The sequence below is a fragment of the Hylobates moloch genome, unplaced genomic scaffold (genome assembly GCF_009828535.3).
Source record: "Hylobates moloch isolate HMO894 unplaced genomic scaffold, HMol_V3 SCAFFOLD_8, whole genome shotgun sequence".
Classification (NCBI taxonomy): Eukaryota; Metazoa; Chordata; class Mammalia; order Primates; family Hylobatidae; genus Hylobates; species Hylobates moloch.
The window spans coordinates 22,196,409-22,219,678 of record NW_026652283.1 but is presented as its reverse complement, the minus strand read 5'-3'; the positions used below and the strand labels follow the sequence as shown (position 1 = coordinate 22,219,678).

General features: G+C 35.6%; 1 protein-coding gene across 2 annotated transcripts in view; it reads left to right on the top strand.

The window, feature by feature from the left end:
• SOX5 (SRY-box transcription factor 5) overlaps positions 1-23,270 on the top strand; it is a 415,087-nt gene that overhangs the window by 297,213 nt on the left and 94,604 nt on the right. For both annotated transcript variants that reach the window (XM_032159826.2, XM_032159831.2), the window contains exon 8: positions 10,544-10,629. In XM_032159826.2, coding sequence (XP_032015717.1) covers positions 10,544-10,629 — 86 coding nt within the window. The remainder of the gene's footprint in view (positions 1-10,543; positions 10,630-23,270) is intronic.

Sequence of the window (23,270 nt, the reverse complement as noted above, 5' to 3'; positions counted from 1 at the left end):
ACAGAATTGGAATAATAATTTCCACCCCAATGAGTTCTTGTGAAGATTAAAAGCAATTTTATACATTTACATATATGTATATATGTGTATATGTATATGTAAGATATTTTCAACAGAGTGCCAAAAGTGAACAAATAATAGCTTCCCACATTTCAAATCAGTGGGAGAACAAGTAATTATTCAAAAAGGATGTGGGAATAATTAAATATTTGGGGAAACAATATTTCTTAAATCATACACCAAAATAAAACTTCAAACATTGAAAAAAAAACTCACATATTTTCTTTTCTCTTTTACTTCATCAAATCAGTTATCAAGTCTGTCTCCCAAAGCTATTCTCTGCTCTCCTTCATTGATTTACTGCAATAGTTTTTAACATACCTATCTCCAGTCTCTCCTTCCAGTCGTTCTATGCCTTGCCACAAAACTGATATATCTGGAACACAAATAGTAACAAAAAATATTACTTTCCTGCTTGAAACCTTTCAGTGACTTAACATTGTCTTCAAAGGAAAACATAAGGCTCTTCAAGATATGAGCTCTACTTGCTTCTTTAGCTGAATAGTTCCCCATTCCCTTTCTGCATCAGAAACACTGGGAGTAATGAAAATATCCCTGGGTGTAGGCGTAAATATAGTTGTTCTTGTTAGCCCTGTGAATGGCAGGGGGCTCCCCCAAGCCGAAGGCACCCGCCAATTTCTCTATCAGCCCATGACATGAAAGAAAGCAGCATGAGATGAAAGAAAGCAGTTTTCTTCCAAAGTTCCATCTACAGTGTCCTTACTAACTTCCTTTTGTCTTAGACTTCTACAGGGCCTCCTCCACCTGGAAATGAGAGTGGTAAGAACAGGGTACTTTCAGTACCAATCTGAGAAGGTTTTTATTTTTTTTATTTTTTATTTTATTTTATTTATTTTTTTTTTTTTGAGACGGAGTCTCGCTCTGTCGCCCAGGCTGGAGTGCAGTGGCGCAATCTCGGCTCACTGCAAGCTCCGCCTCCCGGGTTCACGCCATTCTCCTGCCTCAGCCTCTCCGAGTACCTGAGACTACAGGCGCCCGCCACCACGCCCGGCTATTTTTTTGTATTTTTATCAGAGACAGGGTTTCACCGTGATCTCGATCTCCTGACCTCGTTTTTAATAGAAGCAATGCTCGTTGCACTGAAAGGTTCATGCTTGCTGTTGACTCTCTAACATTTATAATACATGGAAAGGAGGTGGTAAAATGGTTCCGAAGTATAATTTGGTAGTGATAGTGGCAATCTCTCAAGAGACACCTCAGTAAATATAATTCCTTGACTGTCGAATCTCTTTCAGGTTGAGTTCTTTCTTTCGGGTTTCCAGAATAACTTTTACACTCTTCTACTTTGCTTATTATATATTTGGATTAGTTTACATGGTGAATCCTCCTCACTTGATTAAGACTGGGACAGGGATTGTATGTGTGTATGTCAGAGAGGGGTTAATTTTCATATTTCCCAGCACCTACAGAAGGCAGTCTGGTATTTGTCAAGGAGGCAAAACAAAAACAAACAAAAAAACATGTAAGGCTAATAAAGGAATGAGTCTCCACATTTCAGTGAAGATAATGCCATAAAGCTGTCCAAAGCTTTTGTATTAGTTCAGTAGATGAAAGAGTGTGTGTTGTTGACTCCTGTTAAAACCACATCCGCATTTCACATTTTTCTTCATCCTAAATAATCTTGTGGGAAAAATTGTTTTTCTTAGGCTGTGTTATATAGTATAGAGACAAATTCTTCATAGTATGACTGGAGATAATTAATATCTAAATATGCACAACTATAATAATGATGCAATTGAATGCTTTTAAAGAGCTAACATGAGCCGTATCATTTGTGTCAGTAGACACTGTAAGCTATGTTGTATTCTGAAAACAATAGAATAACATGCCTCAGTATACTTTTTAGCTTTTTGAAAAATTTTAATTTTGAGCTAGAATTTCCATGCCTGGTCTTGAAATAAGAAGCAAATTAATTTTGGAAAGGCTTAGGGAAAAATTTTTCAAATGGTTAAAACCTAGGGAAGAGTAGAAGAAATTACTTTTAACTAGTTGAAAGTCAATTTGAATAACTTACACATGGTTGAACTTTAAAAGTCAAAGTTTTCCATTATCTGATTTTTTTACTAAGTATGAACCTCATGAGGTATTTACAAAATAAATCTGTTGTAATATTTTTTTTAGTACAGTTAATTGAGGAATGGCGCAAATAGATGACAGTATCTACTTCAATAAAAACTCTTTTTTTTTTTTTTTTACAGCAGCTTCTGTATTTTTCCTTTGCCATTAAAAATGACCCCTGACCTTGTTTGTGAAGTTTTGTAGATTCTGTGACCACTGTAGAACACTGACACATCCATGTAATATAGTCTGAATTTTTTAAATTGAGAGTTAAATGGCTGTATCGGAAATTTTCACACGTATTTTATTTGTATTTACTTTGTTGTAACTAGGAGCATACTTCAACCAAAGTAATCTTGGCTTGAAAAAATGGTAACAAGGTAGAGACATGCTTTAAGTTAGTTGTGTTTATGTGATGGGTGAACATCATTGAAATAGTATAGTGCTATTAGACACAATCCTTTTGAAATTAGTCAACATATTGGTTATATTTGTATATTTGAAACTATATATGATTAAAGATATATAATAACTGTAGTGGTCTTTTAAATTCCTGCTGCCAGTCTTTTGTTTTCCTCAATTCACTTAGACACCAAATATATTGACATGTGGCTGTATATGGCAAACACATTACATGAGTTAGTTATGGCTGCTATAACAAAATACCACAGACTGAATGGCTTGAACAACAGAAACTTATTTTGTCACAGCTCTGTATGCTATATAGCTGAGATCAGAGTGTCAGCAGGTTGTTTCTTCTGATACCTCTCTTTGCAGCCTGTAGATGACCACCTTCTCTCTATGTTCACACCTGGTCATACCAGACTCCATTTTGGATGACCACCTTCTCTCTATGTTCACACCTGGTCATACCAGACTCTGTTTTGTTTGTGTCCTAATCTGTTCTGCTTATAAGAACACCAGACATATTTGGTTAAGTCACCATGCATATGACTTAATGTTATCTTAAATTGCCTCTTTAAAGGCTCTATTTTTAAATATAGTCACATTCTGGAGTATTAGTAGTAACAACTTGAACAGATCAATTTGCAGGCAGACATAATTCAATCCATAACACATATAAAAATTATTTAGCTTATATAAACTTTCACATACAGGAATACCTCATTTTATTGTGCTTTGCTTTAGTGTGTTTCACGCAGATTGCATTTTTTACAAATTGAAGGTTTATAGCAATTCTGCATAGAGCAAGTCTGTCAGCACCATTTTTGCAACAGCATGTGCTCACTTCATGTCTGTTTGTCATATTTTGATAATTTTTTCAATATTTCAAACTTGATTATTATTATATGTTATGGTAATCTGTGATCAGTGATCTTTGATATTATAGTTGTAATTGTTTTGGGATGCCATAAACTTCACCCACGTAAGGTGGGAAACTTAAAAAATGTGTGTGTTCTGACTGCTTCACCAACTGGTCATTCTCGTCTCTTCCTTCCTCTCCTTGGGCCTCCCTATTTCCTGAAACACAACCGTATTGAAATTAGGCCAATTAATAACCCAATAATGGCTTCAGAGTGTTCAAGTGAAAAGAAGAGTCCCACATCCATCACTTTAAATAAGAAGCTAGAAATGATTGAGCTTTGTGAAGAAGATGTGTCAAAAGTTGGGGTAGGCTGAAAGCTAGGCCTCTTGCACCAGACAGACAAGTTGCGAATGCAAAGGAAAATTTCTGGAAAGAAATTAAAAGTGCTATGCCAGTGAACACACACATAATAAGAAAGCGAAACAGCCTTATTGTTGATTTGCAGGAAGTTTGAGTAGTTGAGATAGAAGATCAAACCAGCCACAACATTCCCTTAAGCCAAAGCCTAATCCAGAGGAAGGACCTATAACTACCTTCAATTCTATGAAGGCTGAGAGAGATGAGAAAGCTGCAGAAGAGAAGGTTGGTGTTGGGGAGGTTGGTTCAGGAAGCCATCTACCTACATAAAAGTGCAAGATGAAACAGCAAGTGCTGATGTAGAAGCTGCAGCAAGTTATCTAGAAGATTTGTCTAAGGTCATTGATGCAAAAGTGGCTACATTAACCAACAGATTTTCAATGTACATAAAATAGCTTTTTACTGGAAGAAGATGCCATCCAGAATTTTCATAGCTAGAGAGGACAAGTCAATGTCTGGCTTCAAAGGACAAGCTGACTCTTAGGAGCTACTGCAGCTGGTGAATTAAGTTGAAGCCAAAGCTCATTTACTATTTTGAAAATCTTAGTTTTTTTAAGAATTAAGCTAAATCTACCTTGCCTGTGCTCTATAAATGGAACAGCAAAAGCCTGGATGACAGCACATCTATTTACAGTGTGATTTACTGAATATTTTAAGCCCACTAGTGAGACCCACAGCTCAGAAAAAAGATTTCTTTCAAAACATTGCTGCTCATTGACAGCTGCACCCGGTCACCCAAGAACTCTGATGGTGGTGTACAAGGAGATGGATGTTGTTTTCATGCCTGCTAACACAACATTTGTTCTACAGCCAACAAGTCAAGGAGTAATTTTGACTTTCAAGCCCTATTATTTCAGAAATACATTTCATAAGCCTGTCACTGCCACTGTGATTCCTCTGATGGATCTGGAAAAAAACTAATTATTGAAAACCTTCTAGAAAAGATTTACAATTATAAATGCTATTAAGAACATTAATGATTGATGGGAGGGAGGAGGTCAAAATACCAACGTTAACAGGATTTTGAAAGAATTTGATTTTACCCCTCTTGGATGACTTTGAGGGGTTCAAGACATCAGTAGAGGAAATAATTGCAGATGTGGTGGAAATAGCAGTAGAGGTAGAATTAGAAATGGAGCTTGAAGATGTGACTAAATTGCTGCCATCTCATGATAAAACTTGAATGGATGAGGAGTTTCTTCTTATGAATGAGCAAAGAAAATGGTTTCTTGAAATAAATTCTACTTCCGGTGAAGATTATGTGAGCATTATTGAAATGACAACAAAGGATTGAGAACATTAAATAAACTTAGTTGATGAAGCAGTGGCAGGGTTTGATGGAACTTCAAAGCTGAAAGAAGTTCTGCTGTAGTTAAGTGCTATCAATTAGTATTACATGCTACAGAGAGATCTTTTGTGAAAGGAAGAGTCAATCAATGCTGCAAACTTCATTGTTGTCTTATTTGAAGAAATTCCCACCAGGCACGGTGGCTTGTGCCTGTAATCCCAGAACTTTGGGAGGCCAAGGCGGGTGGATTGCTTGAGCCCAGGAGTTCAAGTCCAGCCTGGTCAATATTACAAAACCTTGCCTTTACAGAAAATAAGCTGGTTGGAGTGGTGTGGGCATGTGGTCCCAGCTACCCAAGAGACTGAAGTGAGAGGATTGCCTGAGCCCGGGAGGTGAAGGCTGCAGTGAGTAATGTTTGCGCCACTGCCCTCCACCCTGGGCGACATAGCCAGACCCTGTCTCAAAATAAATAAATAAATAAATAAATAAATAAGAGAAAACGAAAGGAAGGTTAGCTACCCTAACCTTCAACAGCCACCATCCTGATCCGTCAGCAGCCATCAACATCAAGGCAAGACATTTAACCAGCAAAAAGATTACAACTCACTGAAGGCTCAGATGATAGCCCTTTTTAGCAATAAAGTATTTTTTTATTAAGGTATGTATATTTTTTAGACATAATGCTATTGCACACTTAATAGACTATAGTTTTGTCTAAAGATGACTTTTATATGTACTGTGAAACAAAAAAGTGTGCATAACTTGCTTTATTGTGATACTTACTTTATTGTGGTAGTTGGATTCAAACTTACAATATCTCCAAGGTATTCCTGTGTATACATACTTTTACACACATACAATGTGGTATTAGTAAAACATAATAGGTATTTACATATATATGCGTATCCAAAGGAAAGATAATGTTAATTTCATTAATACACATTCATTAATTTAGGAAATAAAAAGATTATAACATATGCATATTTTTAAATTTTATGGAATAATCTGAGCTTGAAATGTACATATAATTTGATATTACTAATTAGATGCTAGTAATGCAAAAGTGTCCCAAACACCTGCAGGTGTTTTGCTAAATTTAGGAGTTAAACAAATTTAGGAATACGTCTTTGTCTTTAGGATAGAGAACCAGGTGATCTTTAATACTTCCTACTACTTAAGCTCTTTAATGAGGCTTCTTAAAACTTCATTTCTTGTCCATTGCCTTTTCATATCCAGATCTCAAGATTGGAGTATTAAAAGTTTCCCAACTCCTTGTCTTCAGTCTCTTTTCCTTCTGCTTTATTCTATCACCTGTTATTTAAACTGTTTTTTCTCTACATTCCTTTAGCATGTCATACTCCTGCTTTGATGCATTTCACCCTATCCGAAAGGTCTCTCCTCCCCTCCACCTGCACATTTTCAAGGCCAAGCTCACTCTTATTTTCATCTGTAACTATTCCTTTAAGATTGAAGCCTGGATTAGTTCTCCCTTACCTCCTATAGTACCTACTGATGATGGTCACCATTATTCAAATAAGCACTTATTAGAAAAGATAGAAATGCAGTAAATACAGACCAAGTTTTGTTTTGTCTCACAGAGCAGCTAGCAGAATTCTGTTTCTGATAAATGTTAAAATGCGTATGAATTGGTTAATTTACAACAGGGAAAATAAATAATATAAAATGAATTTTCACTGTGAAGAGTACCACAGCCTCTACAATTTTGCTTTTGTTAATTTTAAGATTATGTATCTTAAGTTAAGAGTACAAATAAGTAGTTTTAAGCATTTAAATTGTCAATTCTAATAATCATACTGTAATAGTATTTACTATTTTAACTAGTTTGCATGAATTTAGCTTTTAAATATCTAAATGTCCTATTATAAAATTGGATAGTGTTTTGAAGATTAAATACTAAAAATCTGAAATGATAAAGCACCATCATGTAATATTGGTTGTCCCTTCTCTCTCCTGTATCATAGGTTTTTGCTCTATTTACTGAATCTTTCTCATTAGCATACGAGCATGGTATGATTTTTCTGCATATGTACCTTCTTATAAAGTTTGCTTGATCACACAACTTTCACTAGCTACTGTAAAACACCTCAGTGTAATTGTTCTAGCACTTCTCAAACTCTAATATGCATACAAATAATCTAGGGCTCTTGTTAAAATTTAAATTCTGATTCAGATGCCACATGTTTCCTACTTCAATAAATTAGCTTAAAACTGTTGTGCCTTAAAACAACAAACATTTATTTGGACACAGCCATGCTGGGTACCTCTGGCTCCGGATCTTTCCCACTGTAGTCCAGGTATTGGCTTGGATTGCAGTCATCTCTAGGCTTGAACTGGGGACAGTCTGTTCCAAGCTCCCTTCATTAACTGTTGGCATGCCTCATTTCTTTGCTTGCTATTGGCCAAAAACATCTGTCCTTTGCTATGTGAGTCTTTCCATAGAGCAGCTCGCAACCTAGCTGCTTGCTCCAATGAGAGGGTAAGGGCAACCAAGACAGCCAAAATACTTTTGTAACTTAATCTCAAAAGTAAAATAGCATTACTTTAGCCATATTCTGTGCATTAGAAGGCAATTACCAGATCCAGGCCACACTGAAAGGGAGGTGATTACATGGGACATAAATACCAGGGAGTGGGAGTCATTGGAGGTTCTATCTTAGGGGTTAGGGGCTGCCTGCACAGTAGCTTTAGAGTGGGTTCTAAAAATGTGCATTTCCAAGAAACTCCTAGGTGATGCTAATGTTCCTCATCTGAATCTTGCATTGAAAAGCGAGGGTCTACACTTCCTGCCTCCAGTTCCTTTCTTTCGATCATCCTTTGTTGATCACACTCTTTCTGATTAGGCCTTCTCAACCTCCACTCCACTGAAACCGCCATTGTTGCGGTTGCCAGTGACCTCCACGTTATTAAATCCAGCACTTAAAAAAATTATCACTGTCTGGAAGTCTTTCTTTACTTGGCTTCTGGAACACCAAATTTACATTTCTTCTCAGTCTCTTCTGCTGGTTACCTATCTCCCTGACTATAAATGTTAGTACACCCCACAGTCCAAATTTTTGGAACTCCTTTTTATCTGCGGTTCACTCCTAAGTGGTCTTATCAACGCTTACAGCTTAAATTCCAGATACATGCTAACCACTCTCAAGTATATGCCTCCTATGATGGCTTTTCCCCTAAAATTTTAACATGTTTATCAAGTGTCTAATAAATACCTCAACTTGGATATCTATCATAATTTCAAACTTAAAATATCTAAAACAGAACTCTTTGTTCCTTCCCCCCAACAACACCCTTTAGGCCCCACCTGGCAGTCTTGCTTCTAATCTGTGTTTACAAACCCAGTATATACTACCACATGTCAATCAGTTGTTTTAGTGAAAAACCTGGAAGTCATCCTTGAGTCTTCTCTTACTCTCATATGTAACAGTCATTAGGTTTTACCAGTTATACATTTAAATATCTCTGGAGTCCCTGCCTCACTCTCCATCCCTATGTCACCATCCTAGTCTGACCATTATTACCTTTTATACAGATTTCTGCATCTGTTCACTAGTTGATTACAGCTCTCAACCTCCCACCCAAGTGATTTTACTCAACGCATCTGTTTTCCACGTTCGTGATTTCCTTTACCTCATAGGATAAAGTTTAGATCATTTAATATTTACAGAAATCATACATAATCTGGCATCTTACTCCCTCCCCAATCCCATTGATCTCACTTCCCTACCTGCTCTCTGTACTTCAGCAATACAAGGACTGGGCTATAACTAACACTTCCATTTGATTCTTGATGAAAATTGTTTCCCTGCCTGGAACATTCTTTCTTCCCTTCTTTGTCTGGCTAACTATAATTTAATTCAAGTTTCACCTTAAACATCACCTTTTCCTGGAGGCTGTCTTTGATATATTAGACTAGGTTTGGGACAACCACAGTGCAGTCCATAGCATTATCTACTTCACTGTCTTAACTGCCATTATATATTATACTAATCATGTAATTATCTTTTTCTCCCAGTAAATTGTAAGCTTTTGGAAGGCCAGATCCAGAGAGGCAGATCCAGGTATTTTGAATCCTAAAAAATAACCTTGGAGACTCTCTTTAGAATAAAAATGCAAACATTTTATATGCTCAGACACAGACACAAACACACACACTTAGGTACAAAAGTGAATATTCATTTATAACAAGAAATCACAACAAATTACAACAACTGATAAATATTAAAATATATGACAAATGTAAAAATATACAGTGGACGTACTGCAAGAGGCCAGTTTCAAAAGCCCAAAGTTTAAGCTTCGTTAAATTCCCAGTAAATTCACATCTGCATCTTAATCTTTTCCAAAGCTTTATGTCTAGCGCCAAGAGGAGTGCTTAACGCATAGCAGGTACTCAATAAATGTTTTTGAATGGCTATATTAACTGAGTTATTTTAAGTTATATTTTTCATGAGTGCAATATTCAACACATTTTTTATAAATTAGATTTCTACAAAATGTTTTATGCATTACAAAATTGTTCTTTTATTTTTGGTTATTTGCTACGGTCATGTGTCAGATGACAAATAATGTACATTACTTATATTTCTTAGCAATTCATTGGGCCCTATGCAACAGGTCTATTGTACCTCTTTACTAATTAAGAACCCCCTTGATTTGCCTGAAAAATAAGCAGAATAACCTTCTCTGTGTGCTTCTCTGTATGTTTGTGTGTGTGTGCCTATATTTTTACAGGTCATATAACAATAAAACTTCAGGATTAATTTTGAATTACTGTGCCTTTTTAATAGATAAAAAACTTCGGGGGGAAGGGATCTATTTTCCATTTTCATTACCATATAGTTTTGTAAACATTTATCCCTGGATAATAAAGATGTTAATATTTCATATAACTTGAAAAACACATAAAATGTTTTCTTCATTGTTAATTTGTCCATATTATTTAAGAGATTATTTGAATCAAGACCGTAACATAGCATTTCAAAGATAAGCTACTTTGTTTAAATCTTTGGAGTTTAATTCATTACAATAAAAGTAAGTTAAGTTCCTTTTATAATAATACTGTAAATTTGCTGAGGAGTTACTGTGCTCATATTAAAATTGTGTGTGTGCACGCGCGTGTGTGTTATAAAGTGCAGCCCTCTGATCAATGCTCACTTTCCCTCCCATTTTCCTAAATACATCATGAAAAAAGGATGAGGTTTCCGCCTTAATTGCTTGTGCCTTTTATTCACATTCCTCTCGCAGCCAGAATTGTGAAAAGAGTGTTAGTAAAAGGCTGCACAATAGAGCTTTTCATTAGGACTCAGCAAGGCACACAAAAGAAGGCTTTTGGAAAGAGTGAATGCATGAGTTTAATTTGCAGGTGGAGAGTAGATAAAAGGTGCTGACGCCTCTATTATTCTCTTACTTAGGTGACCCTTACCCCGTTCAGCTGATCCCAACTACCATGGCAGCTGCTGCCGCAGCAACACCAGGCTTAGGCCCACTCCAACTGCAGGTAAGTCAGGAAACAATACAGAGGAGACAGAGGTTAAGTAAATATCGAAAGCAGCTATTATGGTGTTAAAGCAAAATAAAACTGACTCGTGATATTTGTCTCACACTTTCTGTTTTTAAATTTATTTGTACTGATCCTCAACCAAAAGTTGAAATGTTGATTCTCTTAATTTTTAGCCCTGTTTTCTGCACTAAACATAGCTTATTGTATTTCTTTTCTTGCCAGTATTATTAAGAAAGTGAGCTGTAGTTTTGCTTTGATTACTGTGTGCCATAATTTTATCACAAAGTGGTCCTTATCAAGGTAAAAAGAACAAAAAAACCTGCAAAAGATATTCAGACACTTGAGGAGCAAGGAGACTTAACAAAAATGCATTTAAGATTGCTCAGGATGCCCAGTATCATTGAAATGGTCTGTAGGTCTCTTTGTTCTCCTGCTAATACCAGCTCAGTTGGGCAAGCAAGGAAAAGTAGACCAAATAAGCTGGAGACTAAATAAGCACAACTTTATCCCAGTCATCCCCATTAAGACTTTTCTAGCCGTGCAGAATACATATTCCTATAATCCGAGAATGTCAACAATAACTTTACCAGCTGTCCAAGTGATTTTAGAAGCTTTGTCTCTGAGGTTGAAAAGAAAATCAATACAATTATAGTAACAGGTAGCTTTGATTAACTGTTGACATTTTTGAATCAGCATCCCACAAAACATTCCTTAGTTTCTACCATTGTGGACCTGTGATTATGCAAGCATTGGGAATAGAAAATCATCTAATAATAGGATTACTCTCCTCTTGTGAGAAGTTTTATATGTTCGTTACCCTGAAAGACGCAGTATGCCTATGAAGCCAGAGATAAAGCAATTATACTTAATAATTAATTTTTCTTCGTGAAAAGGTATTGTCATGATAGGTTATCTTAGTCTATAAGGAAAATATAGCTTTATATTGTAGCATCAAGAGACAGATACATCTGGCCTGCACATGGGTTTGCCAGAAGACCTGGTGGTTTTCTGAAAGGCCAGTTGAGTTTCACAGGAGGAACTACCAGTGTGAAAGCTGAGACATACTGTGTTCTACAGAGGTTAATAACGTTCATTTCTATTCTACCTTTTCTGCAAAGAACTACACTGTGAGTATCTGTTTTCTTTGAGCTGGAAATGTCTTGGGAAGTGTTGGAGCCATGGGGACAATAAAAGTAACATAACATTTGTTACCCTTTGAAATGGCATCTGGGGAATAACTATAACATGAAAAAGTGATTGTAATAGGTAAAACTAAAAAGAGCAGTGGAATTAGCAAGAGGGAATAATATCCAGCAATAGATTTAAATACAGGAATAGGGGTTTTAGAGATTTCGGATGTTGGTTTGCAAAGCAAGTTAGACATTCTCCTTTGACCATTGGATTAACGATAAGAGGAAGTGAGAGCAAGTTAGAGGCAACTCCTATGTTCACTGCACGACTCTCTTCCAAAGTAGCTATATTAAGCAACAATCTAATCAACTTTTCCTGTACAGACAGTAGGAGAATATCTGATGCTAATTTTTATTTTTATAATAGGTGAGATTTTTATTTTTATAATATATGAGATTATCTCAAGATATTAAATATCTTGAGACATTAAGATATTAAAATATAAACAATTTTGTCACCGAACAAGAGAAACTTTAGACACCAAACATATATGCTCTTACTTTAACTATGATTTGAGATGTAAATGGGATAAAGTTCCTTTCATAGAAGTGGTATTGTACCCATTAAAATGCATGAGTTTTAGAGCCTCAAATAATCAATCCTGTAGTATAACAAGAAAATTAATAATCCAAAAGTTTTTCATGGAAAGCCATCAGCTACTATTAAAACACATTTACATAAACATAAAAAAGTTTTGTTTTTTTTTTTTTTTTGCAGTGAGAAAATAACTGTTATTCAGAATCAAACACATGCCCAAAGCATGTCGTATCAGAGAACCTGGCTTTTCTTTGAAGTGGACTGACTCTCACTTTTGCTAGGGTGCTTACACCAACTCACTTTTCTACTTGTTCCTAACACGATATTCACAGACCCCTTGACCTTGACTTCAGCCTTCCCCAGAGCTACAAAGGATATCTGCTACTCTCCCTCCCCTTGCCTTAAAATAGCATCAAAATTCTTTTTTCTCCACAAACCTGCCGAGATGGGTGAGAGAAAAGCTAACTACAATGCCTAGTCAGATGTTTTATTATAAGCCTTACCTAAAATTCACCCCAATCTTTGAAACCTATTTTTGGGATGTTTCATCTCAGTGGAGTATAATACATGGGCTAGTTTTAATTTTCTCCAAACTCTGCTTTTAATTATGCTCTGTTAAATCTCTATTTTCCGTCTCTTAATATCTTGAGTAGGCCGGGCGCAGTGGCTCACGCTTGTAATCCCAGCACTTTGGGAGGCCGAGGCGGGCGGATCACGAGGTCAGGAGATCGAGACCATGGTGAAACCCCGTCTCTACTAAAAATACAAAAAATTAGCCGGGCGTGGTGGCGGGCGCCTGTAGTCCCAGCTACTCGGAGAGGCTGAGGCAGGAGAATGGCGTGAACCCGGGAGGCGGAGCTTGCAGTGAGCCGAGATCGCGCCACTGCACTCCAGCCTGGGCGACAGAGCGAGACTCCGTCTCCAAAAAAAAAAAAAAAAATATCTTGAGTAGACTGCGTCACTTTCCAGTCCTTTCAGTTATTGAAAGTCGGTCCTGCTGGAAACTTTAATCTCATATCCATTTCATATCTCACTGCTTCCCCTTCCATCGTTAGTCAAGAATCCCACATCTAGAGACCAGAAGTAAGAAGGGTGCAGCTTACTCTTTTGCTTCTTCAGCTCCAGTTTTGTTCCTGTGCAGATGTGGGTGGGTTTAGGAAGGTATGTCTGCCCTGAGATACCGTGGAGACAGTGTGTGTGCTATTTTCTTGTGTATTGAACAGCTTTTCTTGGTCTGTTAGGAGAGGGGCAGCCAGGTCTGTTGATCTATGCTTCTTACCCTTTTTTTTTTATTTGGGGTGTCACCACTATTGGCCAGGAGCTACCTGGGTAGCATGACACCTGCCTTTGTTCACCCTCTGTGCTGCTCCATGGAGAAACCTATAGTCTTCTACTGAGGTCCTCTTCTGTGCCCTGTTAGAGCTGTGGTGGTAGTACATCTCAGTCCTCATCTCAGCCTGCAGCAAACACTGCACTGTTTTCTAGCAACCCACCTCCAGCTTTAGAAAACTTCAGAAGAGAAAACAGGCATTACTGTGTCTTTAGTTACATAAAATACACCACCAAGCTGTACACTGTCCAGTTATCCTAAGACCTTTCTCACCACACTACAAATGGAGGAGTCTTTAGGTTTTTAGCTCAACCAAAAGCCAGTTGAGGAACAACATTCAAGATTTGCTTTATTCTGGCTTCTCCAGTTTCTATGAATTCTGCTTTTTGGGTAAGCAGGGAAGACCATTAAGAACCAAGCCACCCTGTAAAGCTGTTAACCCAATCTTCTCTCTCCTCAGCTCCCTCACCAGACATCAGCTCATATATATTGTGGGAAAGGAAAGATAGGGTGGGAAGAATGAGAGAGAGATGAGAGACAGTCATGAACATTGACTGAAGTAGGGCCAGGTCAGCAAGGTTTTAATAAGGGGCGTATGGTTGGTGTTATGGGTGCTGTCTGGTACCAATTGCTGGTGTCTTTCTTTAGAACCATTGAAGAGTTTGTCGTTGTTGGCTTGTTCTCACTCATTTTCTGTTTTTGTTTAATCTGTTCGTGTATGTTTTAAGTAGGTAGTGATAAACTCACAGCTGTACCCGATAAGGCAGCAGTAAGATGGGTTGAGGTAACAGTAGGAAGGCCAGTTGGAGGAACAACTGAAATAGCCTTGCCAAAGAACTAGTGGTTTTCTGAATTAATCTTTATTCAATGGTAATGAGAATAATGTGGAGGGGATATATATTTTAAACACAAAAGGATTCTGTTTTCTTTTCCTTGGGTGCAAACATAATGATTTTAACTCATGTAAAGTGCCGTAACAACTGATGTCACTAGTTAATATCACCCATGGTTATGGAATATTTTCTTAAGCTATTTTCTCTGGTAAAGATTTTCCAAGGATTATCTTATTTAATTCGTATTACAACATTTTGTGTTATGTATTAAGATCTCCATTTGACAAAGAAGAAAGCTGGGTCACAGAGTCCAAAATCCATGGCCTTTGAACAATTGTATTTGCTTCTTCAAGTACAGGAGACTTTATGTTAAACTTTGGAGGCATTGCCCTTCTTCCGACATTTGTTAACTCATAACCAGCAAATGAAATTATAACTAATGCTGACTAATTGACATTAATACGAATATTCTGTGTGCTTTGCAATAATGAAAGAAGTAGCAGGATTCATAATGACAGCTGTCTACTTCGGACTCTGAATTTTCTATTTCATGCCTCTTTACATGGATATATGTTAATTCAGGTACTTCTTTTTGAACACCTAGATTAAATAAAGGACATTATAAATCTATTCCTACTTATAGTTGACTTTGTTTACCTACCATATGTGTTTTCATTTGAAATAACCTTTTGTATATAATTGTTCACACTTGGATAATATTATGATAAGTAAATCCAGAATTTTTATTAAAGAGTGCAGACAAGTACAATTATTTTAAAAGACAAGCAAAATGATATGCTTTAAAGAAAACTACTGTTTATTACTTAACTATTATTTTATGTCCCTGGAGATCCTTATATAAGAAAAAATTGTTAGGTAGAAAAATCACCTTACTGTGTACTTTCAGAAGCAGTTAAAATATTCTAAAAATCATCATATATATTTGCTATTTTATGGAGAAAATCAGCTTAACCTAGATCATGTGTATAAATAATACAAATTAGCATGTGCCATAGACACCATTTATTATTTTAATATTAAATCTGTCTTTTTCTTTATGCATTTTAAATCTTCCTTGGGCTTCAATTCACATTAGCCAACTGCTTGTTGACTGTGAAGAGGAAATATACAGAAATTTACAAACACTGTAAACTGAGTCCAAAACGGAACTCATCAGTAGTTGTATGCCTTGTCCCTAGACTTCCTTATTCTTTGGTCTTAGTGAATGACTCCATTTCATCTATTTCTCAACCCAGAAACATGAGAGCTGTTCTTAGCTTCTCTTCCTCCCTCTTCCCCATACATTTATTCATTCACTAGCTTTTCATTCCACCTACTAATACACCAAGAATCTGTCCACTTCCTTCCATCATAATTGTCACTCATTTGGGTCGAGCTATCCTTATTACTTTCCTAATTCACCACAGCAGCCCCTAAACTGGTCTTTCTATCTTGATCTTGCCCCTTTCAATGCACTCTCCACTACGCATTAGCCAGAATAATTTTCCTTTTTTTATGTTTTTTAAAAATTATTATTATACTTTAAGTTCTAGGGTACATGTGCACAACGTGCAGATTTGTTACATATGTATACATGTGCCATACTGGTGTGCTGCACCTATTAACTCGTCATTTACATTAGGTATATCTCCTAATGCTCTCCCTCCCCCCTCCCCCCACCCCACGACAGGCCCCGGTGTGTGATATTCCCCGTCCTGTGTCCAAGTGTTCTCATTGTTCAGTTCCCACCTATGAGTGAGAACATATGGTGTTTGGTTTTCTGTCCTTGCAATAGTTTGCTCAGAATAATGGTTTCCAGCTTCATCCATGTCCTTTTCTGATTTTAGAAAATTTTGTCATGTCCTCTTCCTGCTCAAGGACCTTAAATGACTCTCTGGTGTTTTGAAGTTCTTTCTCCAGCCTGGATCTTTACAAGTGGTGTTTCCTCTTCCTGGAATAACCCCAGGAAATAACCCCATTATCACCATCTTTACTAACCAAATCCCACTTACCCCTCAGGTTTCAGATTAAAACATCACTTTTTTCAGGGAAGACTTCATTGGTCTTAAGTCTGGCTTAAAGTAGCTCCCGTGTGTTCTGACAGCACGCTGTATTTCCCTTCTCACATTGCTGGTAGAATGTTTTAAATCGTACTTTCTGGCATCTACCAGATGGTAAAGTCTGTAGCGTCAATGGTTTACCATCATTTGCACTTAACCAAGTGCTTGAAATATTTTATGGACTCAATAAATATGTGTTAAGTAAGGAATGAGGAATGAATCTTAACAATGTACTTTCAATAAATTATTCATCTATTTTGCTCAAATAGCTATCTTGCTTTATAATATTGAAATTAAGCTGAATACTAATAATTAGTTTTCTATATTAATTAATCACCTTTTAAAACGAGACAATAGCAGAATTTCAAATATCAAAGGCATGGTTGGCTGATAGAAGAAAAAAATAGTTTGAATTTGGTTAATTAAGATAATGTTGAAATTTTGTAATAAACCATTCTCACGTAATGAAATAAAAGAAACGTATGAAAACACTCTCTGTGCCTAGTAGCATGTTTGGCACTACAATGTTTACAAACATCAATTTTATAACTGTTTTGCTCCACAGCACCTACTCAGTCTATTCCGGATACATTAGGCTCTTTTCTGGCCCTTATCTTAACAAGGCATACTCCACTCCTAGAGTTTTGTGCTAGCTGTTCTCTCTAGCTCTTCCCTCTGCATGGAAGGCTAATTCTTTTACTTCACTCATGTATTTACTCTAATACCATCTCTCTGAGGCCTACCTTAACCAACCTACTTAAAATTGTAAGATGGATCCTAAGAGATAGCACACTTCCTAGCTCTTTTATTCTACATTTTTCTCTATAGCACTAGTCATCTTCAAATATACTATAAGATGTATTATGTTGCTTATTTATTGTCTTTCTTTTCCAAATGTACCGCCCCACAAGGACAGGAATTGTTGCTGTTGTTCAATAATGTATCTCAGGTATCCAGAAGAATGCCTAGCAAATAGCAGGTATTCAATGCATACTTGCAAAAGAAAGAAACTGTCATAGCTAATGGTCATAAGAATTTTTAATAAAACAAACAGCATATATTGATTTCTGCATTAAATGATATTAATTTAATGGCCAGGGAACTTGATGTTTTTTCTTGCCCCCATTGGAAGATTCTAAGAGTATGAAAAATCCACAGCTCTCTCTCTCTCTCCTGCTCTTTCCTCCCTTTGTCTTATCATAACAGTGGGTTGCTGCATAAAGAATGTGTTTTAGCACTTATTTCAGTTTATCTAATTCTTTTAAAATCATTATAATTCACAATAAAAGACCAAATGTTACAATACTTGAGAATTCCTATATTATGTGATAGTGTGTGTATAGATATACATAAAAATATGAACTACTGGAGGTACTTTTATTTGACTCATGGCTTATTCTGCCAATACAATACTGAAGTGAATTATTTCTAAATAATGGAAGGATGTGTTTATCAAAATAATTACTAGCCAATTAGCCGTCCCATACACTGAGTTTACCTTCTTCTCTCTTCCTCTCCTTCCTTCTTTTTTTCATTCTTCATCCTCAAGTACTCTTTTTTTACCTCCAAGAGCCAATGATGATTTACATATTTACTTATTTATTATACTGATGCTGACTCTTTTTAAAAGTGAGGGATTCATTTATATAGCTTACTTATCTATGTTCATTTTAATATTAAAAATGAATATCACTATTTACACAAAACGAAGTTACACTTTGAATTTTTGGACATTTGTGACAAGATAAGAATCAGCTAAGTGAATCATCTGTTTCTAATTAATAAGATCAAATGATGGCAACAATCCATCTAGCATTTATTTCTCATATTCATTTTTGTTATAATTTGCATTTTACTTAATGGGCATCATGAATATTTTTAATAGTAATAATTCTTCTGTAATGTACTGTTTCTGTTTTTTGCTACACTTCTAAGATTTGAAATTAGAAGGAAATATTTATCCACTTACTTCTCACTTTATAAATACTGTATTTGTCTTGGCCAAAAGATGGTTGCCACCTGTTCTACCTATAGGAAGCCAAAAATGTTGACTCCAACCAATGATTGATAGTGATAAGCAGAAGGAGAAAAAGACTGAAATTCTTTTTGGACGATCTTATTTAATTCAAAATCAGCAAGTAGCATTCAATCGTGATTTTTATTGACTTAATTAAATTTTTAAAATTATTTTAGTAGGACTGTTTTAAAAATTCATAATAATATTTTTGGAATAAAGGCTCAAAATTCCAAGTTGTCGTAAATGAAACCTCATGGGCTTACACCTTCAGTAACCAGTAATATTAGTAGCATGCATTCTCTGGAATAGAGAAAATGATAGATGATGTGTGATCATGTTAGAGAATGAATCATACAAAATATCAACTGAAATCAATCTTTTTTCATAGCAATCATAGGTATACGAAATAATATTGGAAATGGCTTAAGCTCCTGTGTGATGGAGAGTAACATCAAGGTAGAGGTAGATGAAATACTGAAGCTCATCTTTTTATCAAACTCCTGCCAGTCTCTGAAGAAGGTCAATAGTTATGACAGGACACAGATAAATGAATGCTCCATATTTCGCAGCACTGTGAGTGACTGAGCATGGCTTTATATGCTTGGCCAAGAGAAACTTCCAGAAAATCAATAAGGAAGTAATAACCATATAGAAAGATCTAGATGTGAGGATTTTTATCTTGTTATTGAAGGAATTACTTACAAGGATGTATGCTTGTTAAGTATTCATCTTTACCTACCAAAATACTGTACTACTCAGTTAAACTTTTAGGTCGTATCATTTTCATACAGAGTGAGTAATGATCAACTGCTCTTCAGTTCAGTCGCAACCCTGGTGTGCTGTTTGCTGTTGGACTTCTGTCTGCATGAGTGAGTTTTCTTGCAGGTTAAAAGACTGAATTCCTTCTTTTCCTCTCCCTTCGACCCGGAGCCTGGAGGGCAGACAGACAGAAGCATACATATGATTAATACAGCACAGCTGCAAGAGTGAGTTATTTGCATATGTATTAATAGAGGCAAAAAAAAAAACCCAACAACAATTAAATTATATACAGAGACATTTTGCATACTAAAGAACATATGCAAATCGGCCTGAAAAAGTGCAGCCAACATTTTCTCTGACTTTTCCAAGCCCATATGGGCTAGAGTCAGAGCCCAGCAGTTTTTCGAGAATCCCCTTTAAGGAAGAACCTATTAGGAACTGCTTCCATAGTTATTACCACCCCTAGAGTTCCCAGGAGGTGTTGACATTTGGACAATGGAGTCAGTACACACAGTGTCTTTTTCATACTATTTCTGTGTTTTCTTGCTTTCAGCAGCTTCATGGTGTCTCATTACATGCTAACAGAAACATCAGTACACGTGTGTTTTTCCAAAGTACTCATTTTTATTGTAATGATCAATTAAATAAATGGTAAACTTTAAAATTATATTTGAAATTTTGTTATTACCTATACTAAAGCTATATAACTTTAGTCAGTGCTAGGTTTTCTGGTCACAAGTCCATGCCCATTCCTTGATAGTATCCTGTGTTATCTTAAAACATGTTTTAGGTGACTTTAAAATGTTTCTGGGCTAATTAATGTACGTAAAAGAATTGCTGTCCCAAACCAGCAGTAGATGTAATTCTATGAACAATACCAATTTATTGAAATTTTTAAAGTATATGTTTTTTTAATTTTATCAAGACAAACAGAAATATTCAGTCTTCTAGTTTTGGCTATGGATAAGAAGAGAGGGCAACTAATGTGTTTCAAGCTCACAGATTATGTTTATCTTAGAAATTTGTTCTTCAGCCTAATTGTTGGCTTAGTTTATTTTACTAGTATTTAATTTATTTAAGGAATATTTTATGAAGACAAATTCAATCTTGGGAGTAAAATTTCACCTGAATAAAAGTTACCACCTTAATAGGACCAATAACCCACATGAAGACAGATGCTCCTTAAGAGGAACAAATGCTGGGACTTTTGTTGTTGTTGTTGTTGTTGTTGTTGTTGATACTAGAAAACTATTTAATATTATCCATGGATTTTTATCCATTATTTGTATGGTTTAGTCATACAAATACGAATACTGGGACATACGAATTGCATTACATACAATTTGTAACATAGGGTGGAGTCTTAATTAAATATACACAGAAAAATTTACTTAATTATATATAGATACACACACAAAAATCTAATGTCTTAGGGGATAATTAGAGGAAAGATAAAATGATGAAAGCAATTTTATCTTTTTAAGCTATTGTCTTTAGATTAATATTTTAAGAAGCACTTTATATAGTGAGAGGCAGTATAACAATGCTTATAAGTGTGGTTCTTGCAGCCATCTCTTCCTTAAATTATCATACTGTTACTTTCTAGCTCTGTGACTCTGGGCAAGTTACCTAACCTCTCCATGCCTCAATTTTCTTGTCTGCAAAGTGGGTATAAATGAACTCTTATTGTTAAGGATTAAATGAAGTAATGCATGCAAAGTCTTGGAACAGTAAATATATTATTTCTCAAATACCATATGCTGGATTTGAGTTAATATTTAATAGTATTAGCTGATTAATAATTGTTATTAGTAGATTTGGGAACTATTTTTTATTGCTTAAAGGAAGTCTTGAAAATTAGGGCATGACAAACTTTCCTTATGTTTCAGAGCAGCATCTAAAGTATGTTAGTAAAACTGAGACAAAATGTCTTATTTTTGAAGAAATAATTTCATTCGCCTCTGTGGTATAAAATAAAGGCCCATTGCAACAATCTATGGGAGACAATGAGTTTACTCATCCAGAAGACAATCTGGGTAGTTACGTGAAGGGTAGTTTTTCATATTTGCTATGGTTCATTCTTGTTACAATATTTATATCTGTAAAATGAGAATAACATCTCCAGTCAATTCCCATTTTTCCATGGAGGTAATGCAAATGAATTGTTTCTATGTGCTGCCTCTAACTAAATAAATTTCTTACAGTCTGAAATAAATTATTTTTACACAGGTGCTTTTAATGTAATATGCAACTTTTTTATAAATAATATAAAAATATTTTCTTGTATAGCCATTTAAAGCTTATTTATTTCCTAGGTAATAGATACATGTCCTTGATACACTAGGATACATGTCCCTTATTCCACCTATCTGTTGTCTATAGCAAAATTATTTCTTGAATTGAGAAAATTTTTATTTGACCAAACAGTTTTATTTCAAACTTGAATGTGAAAGTGAATTATTTTTATAGACCCATAGTATCCTGGAAACTTTATTTATTCGACAAATATTTATTCTTTGTAAGCTATTGAGCTAAGCATTATAAGAAATGCAAAGACGAATCAGTCAAGGATCCTTGGTGGATGATAGAGGAGGTTGAAATGAAAGAGAATGAATGAAATATGAAAGTGGAATAGAGTTTCCAGAAAGGCAAACAACCTATCATTCTAACAAGTATATTTGAAATGAAAAAGACCTCACAGATGGTTGAAAACGTTGTTTCAAACTATTCACCGGACTCCAAGTATGTTCAAGCACCCTCCAAATAGTACCATTGACTTTTATTTGTTTTATATATTAAGTTCCGCTGGTTAAAATTGTTTGAGTTAAAGATTTCTGCAGCTAAGCAAAACTTAAAAACCATTCTTCTATTCCAGCTCCTTAATTTTATGGATGAGGCAATTTAGACTCTAAATAGTGACCTGGCTAAAACAGATATTAACAAAAGGGTGCCCGGAATCCTAGCAACTGAAAATTAAATCTACCTTCTTCCCATTTTGCCATGATATTCTTAAAAATAAATGCATGTATTTGTATATGTTATTTTTAATTTGTTTTGTTTAAAAGGATAGGAAGAGAAATTGTTAATTTTGCACTTAGGCCATTAAATTAAGAAAGAATGAATAAAACAATGGTTAGGATTTGCATATTGGTAACAATGGCAACCTTCTGAATTGCTTTCATTTTGCTGAGTTCAGTGATTGTGTTCTGTGAATTAATTCTTTTGTGGAAAGCTATTGAAAGATCAAGGAATTTAGAAAACAAAACAACAGAGAAGCATGCTGTTTCATATCTATTTGTACACAGAAGGTTCAAAGTGAGATTGTTTACATCACAAGTCTTGATGACATTTTATTTGCTTCTTAGAAGAAAGATAGTATTCAAAAATGATTATATAATCATGCAGATAAGATGTCGCAGTCATGAATAAACTGTTCTGAGAGAAGGACCAAGAAGAAAAACCACATTACAATTTCGAGCTGGGTTTGGTTGGCAAGTGTCTTCACAGAACTTGAAAATAGAGCCCTATTTGATTCCTACAGGAAAAAAAAAAAAAAAAGCTTAAGCCAGCCCTGCAGATTTCAAATTTGCTGTTTCCTGTGGAAGTTTCAGTATTTTCCTGCCAAATTAAGGATATGAAAACAAGAGGAAAGGGAGGGATGAACTCTAGTTTTTCCATTTTTCTTAATCTTGACCTTTCTCTTAATGTCGTATTCCATTTTGTTACCCAACCGCTCCTTGAATGAAGAAAGTGAACAGGAAGAAATGCGGGAACAGACTAAAAGTATGCTCACAAATTATTTGCTACAGTGAGCTTTGGGGCACTGTAATTAATGCCTCTAACATGAAAATTACAACACTATTATGTCTTGCTTTCTCTACTACTAGAACTTCTTCAACATATCATTT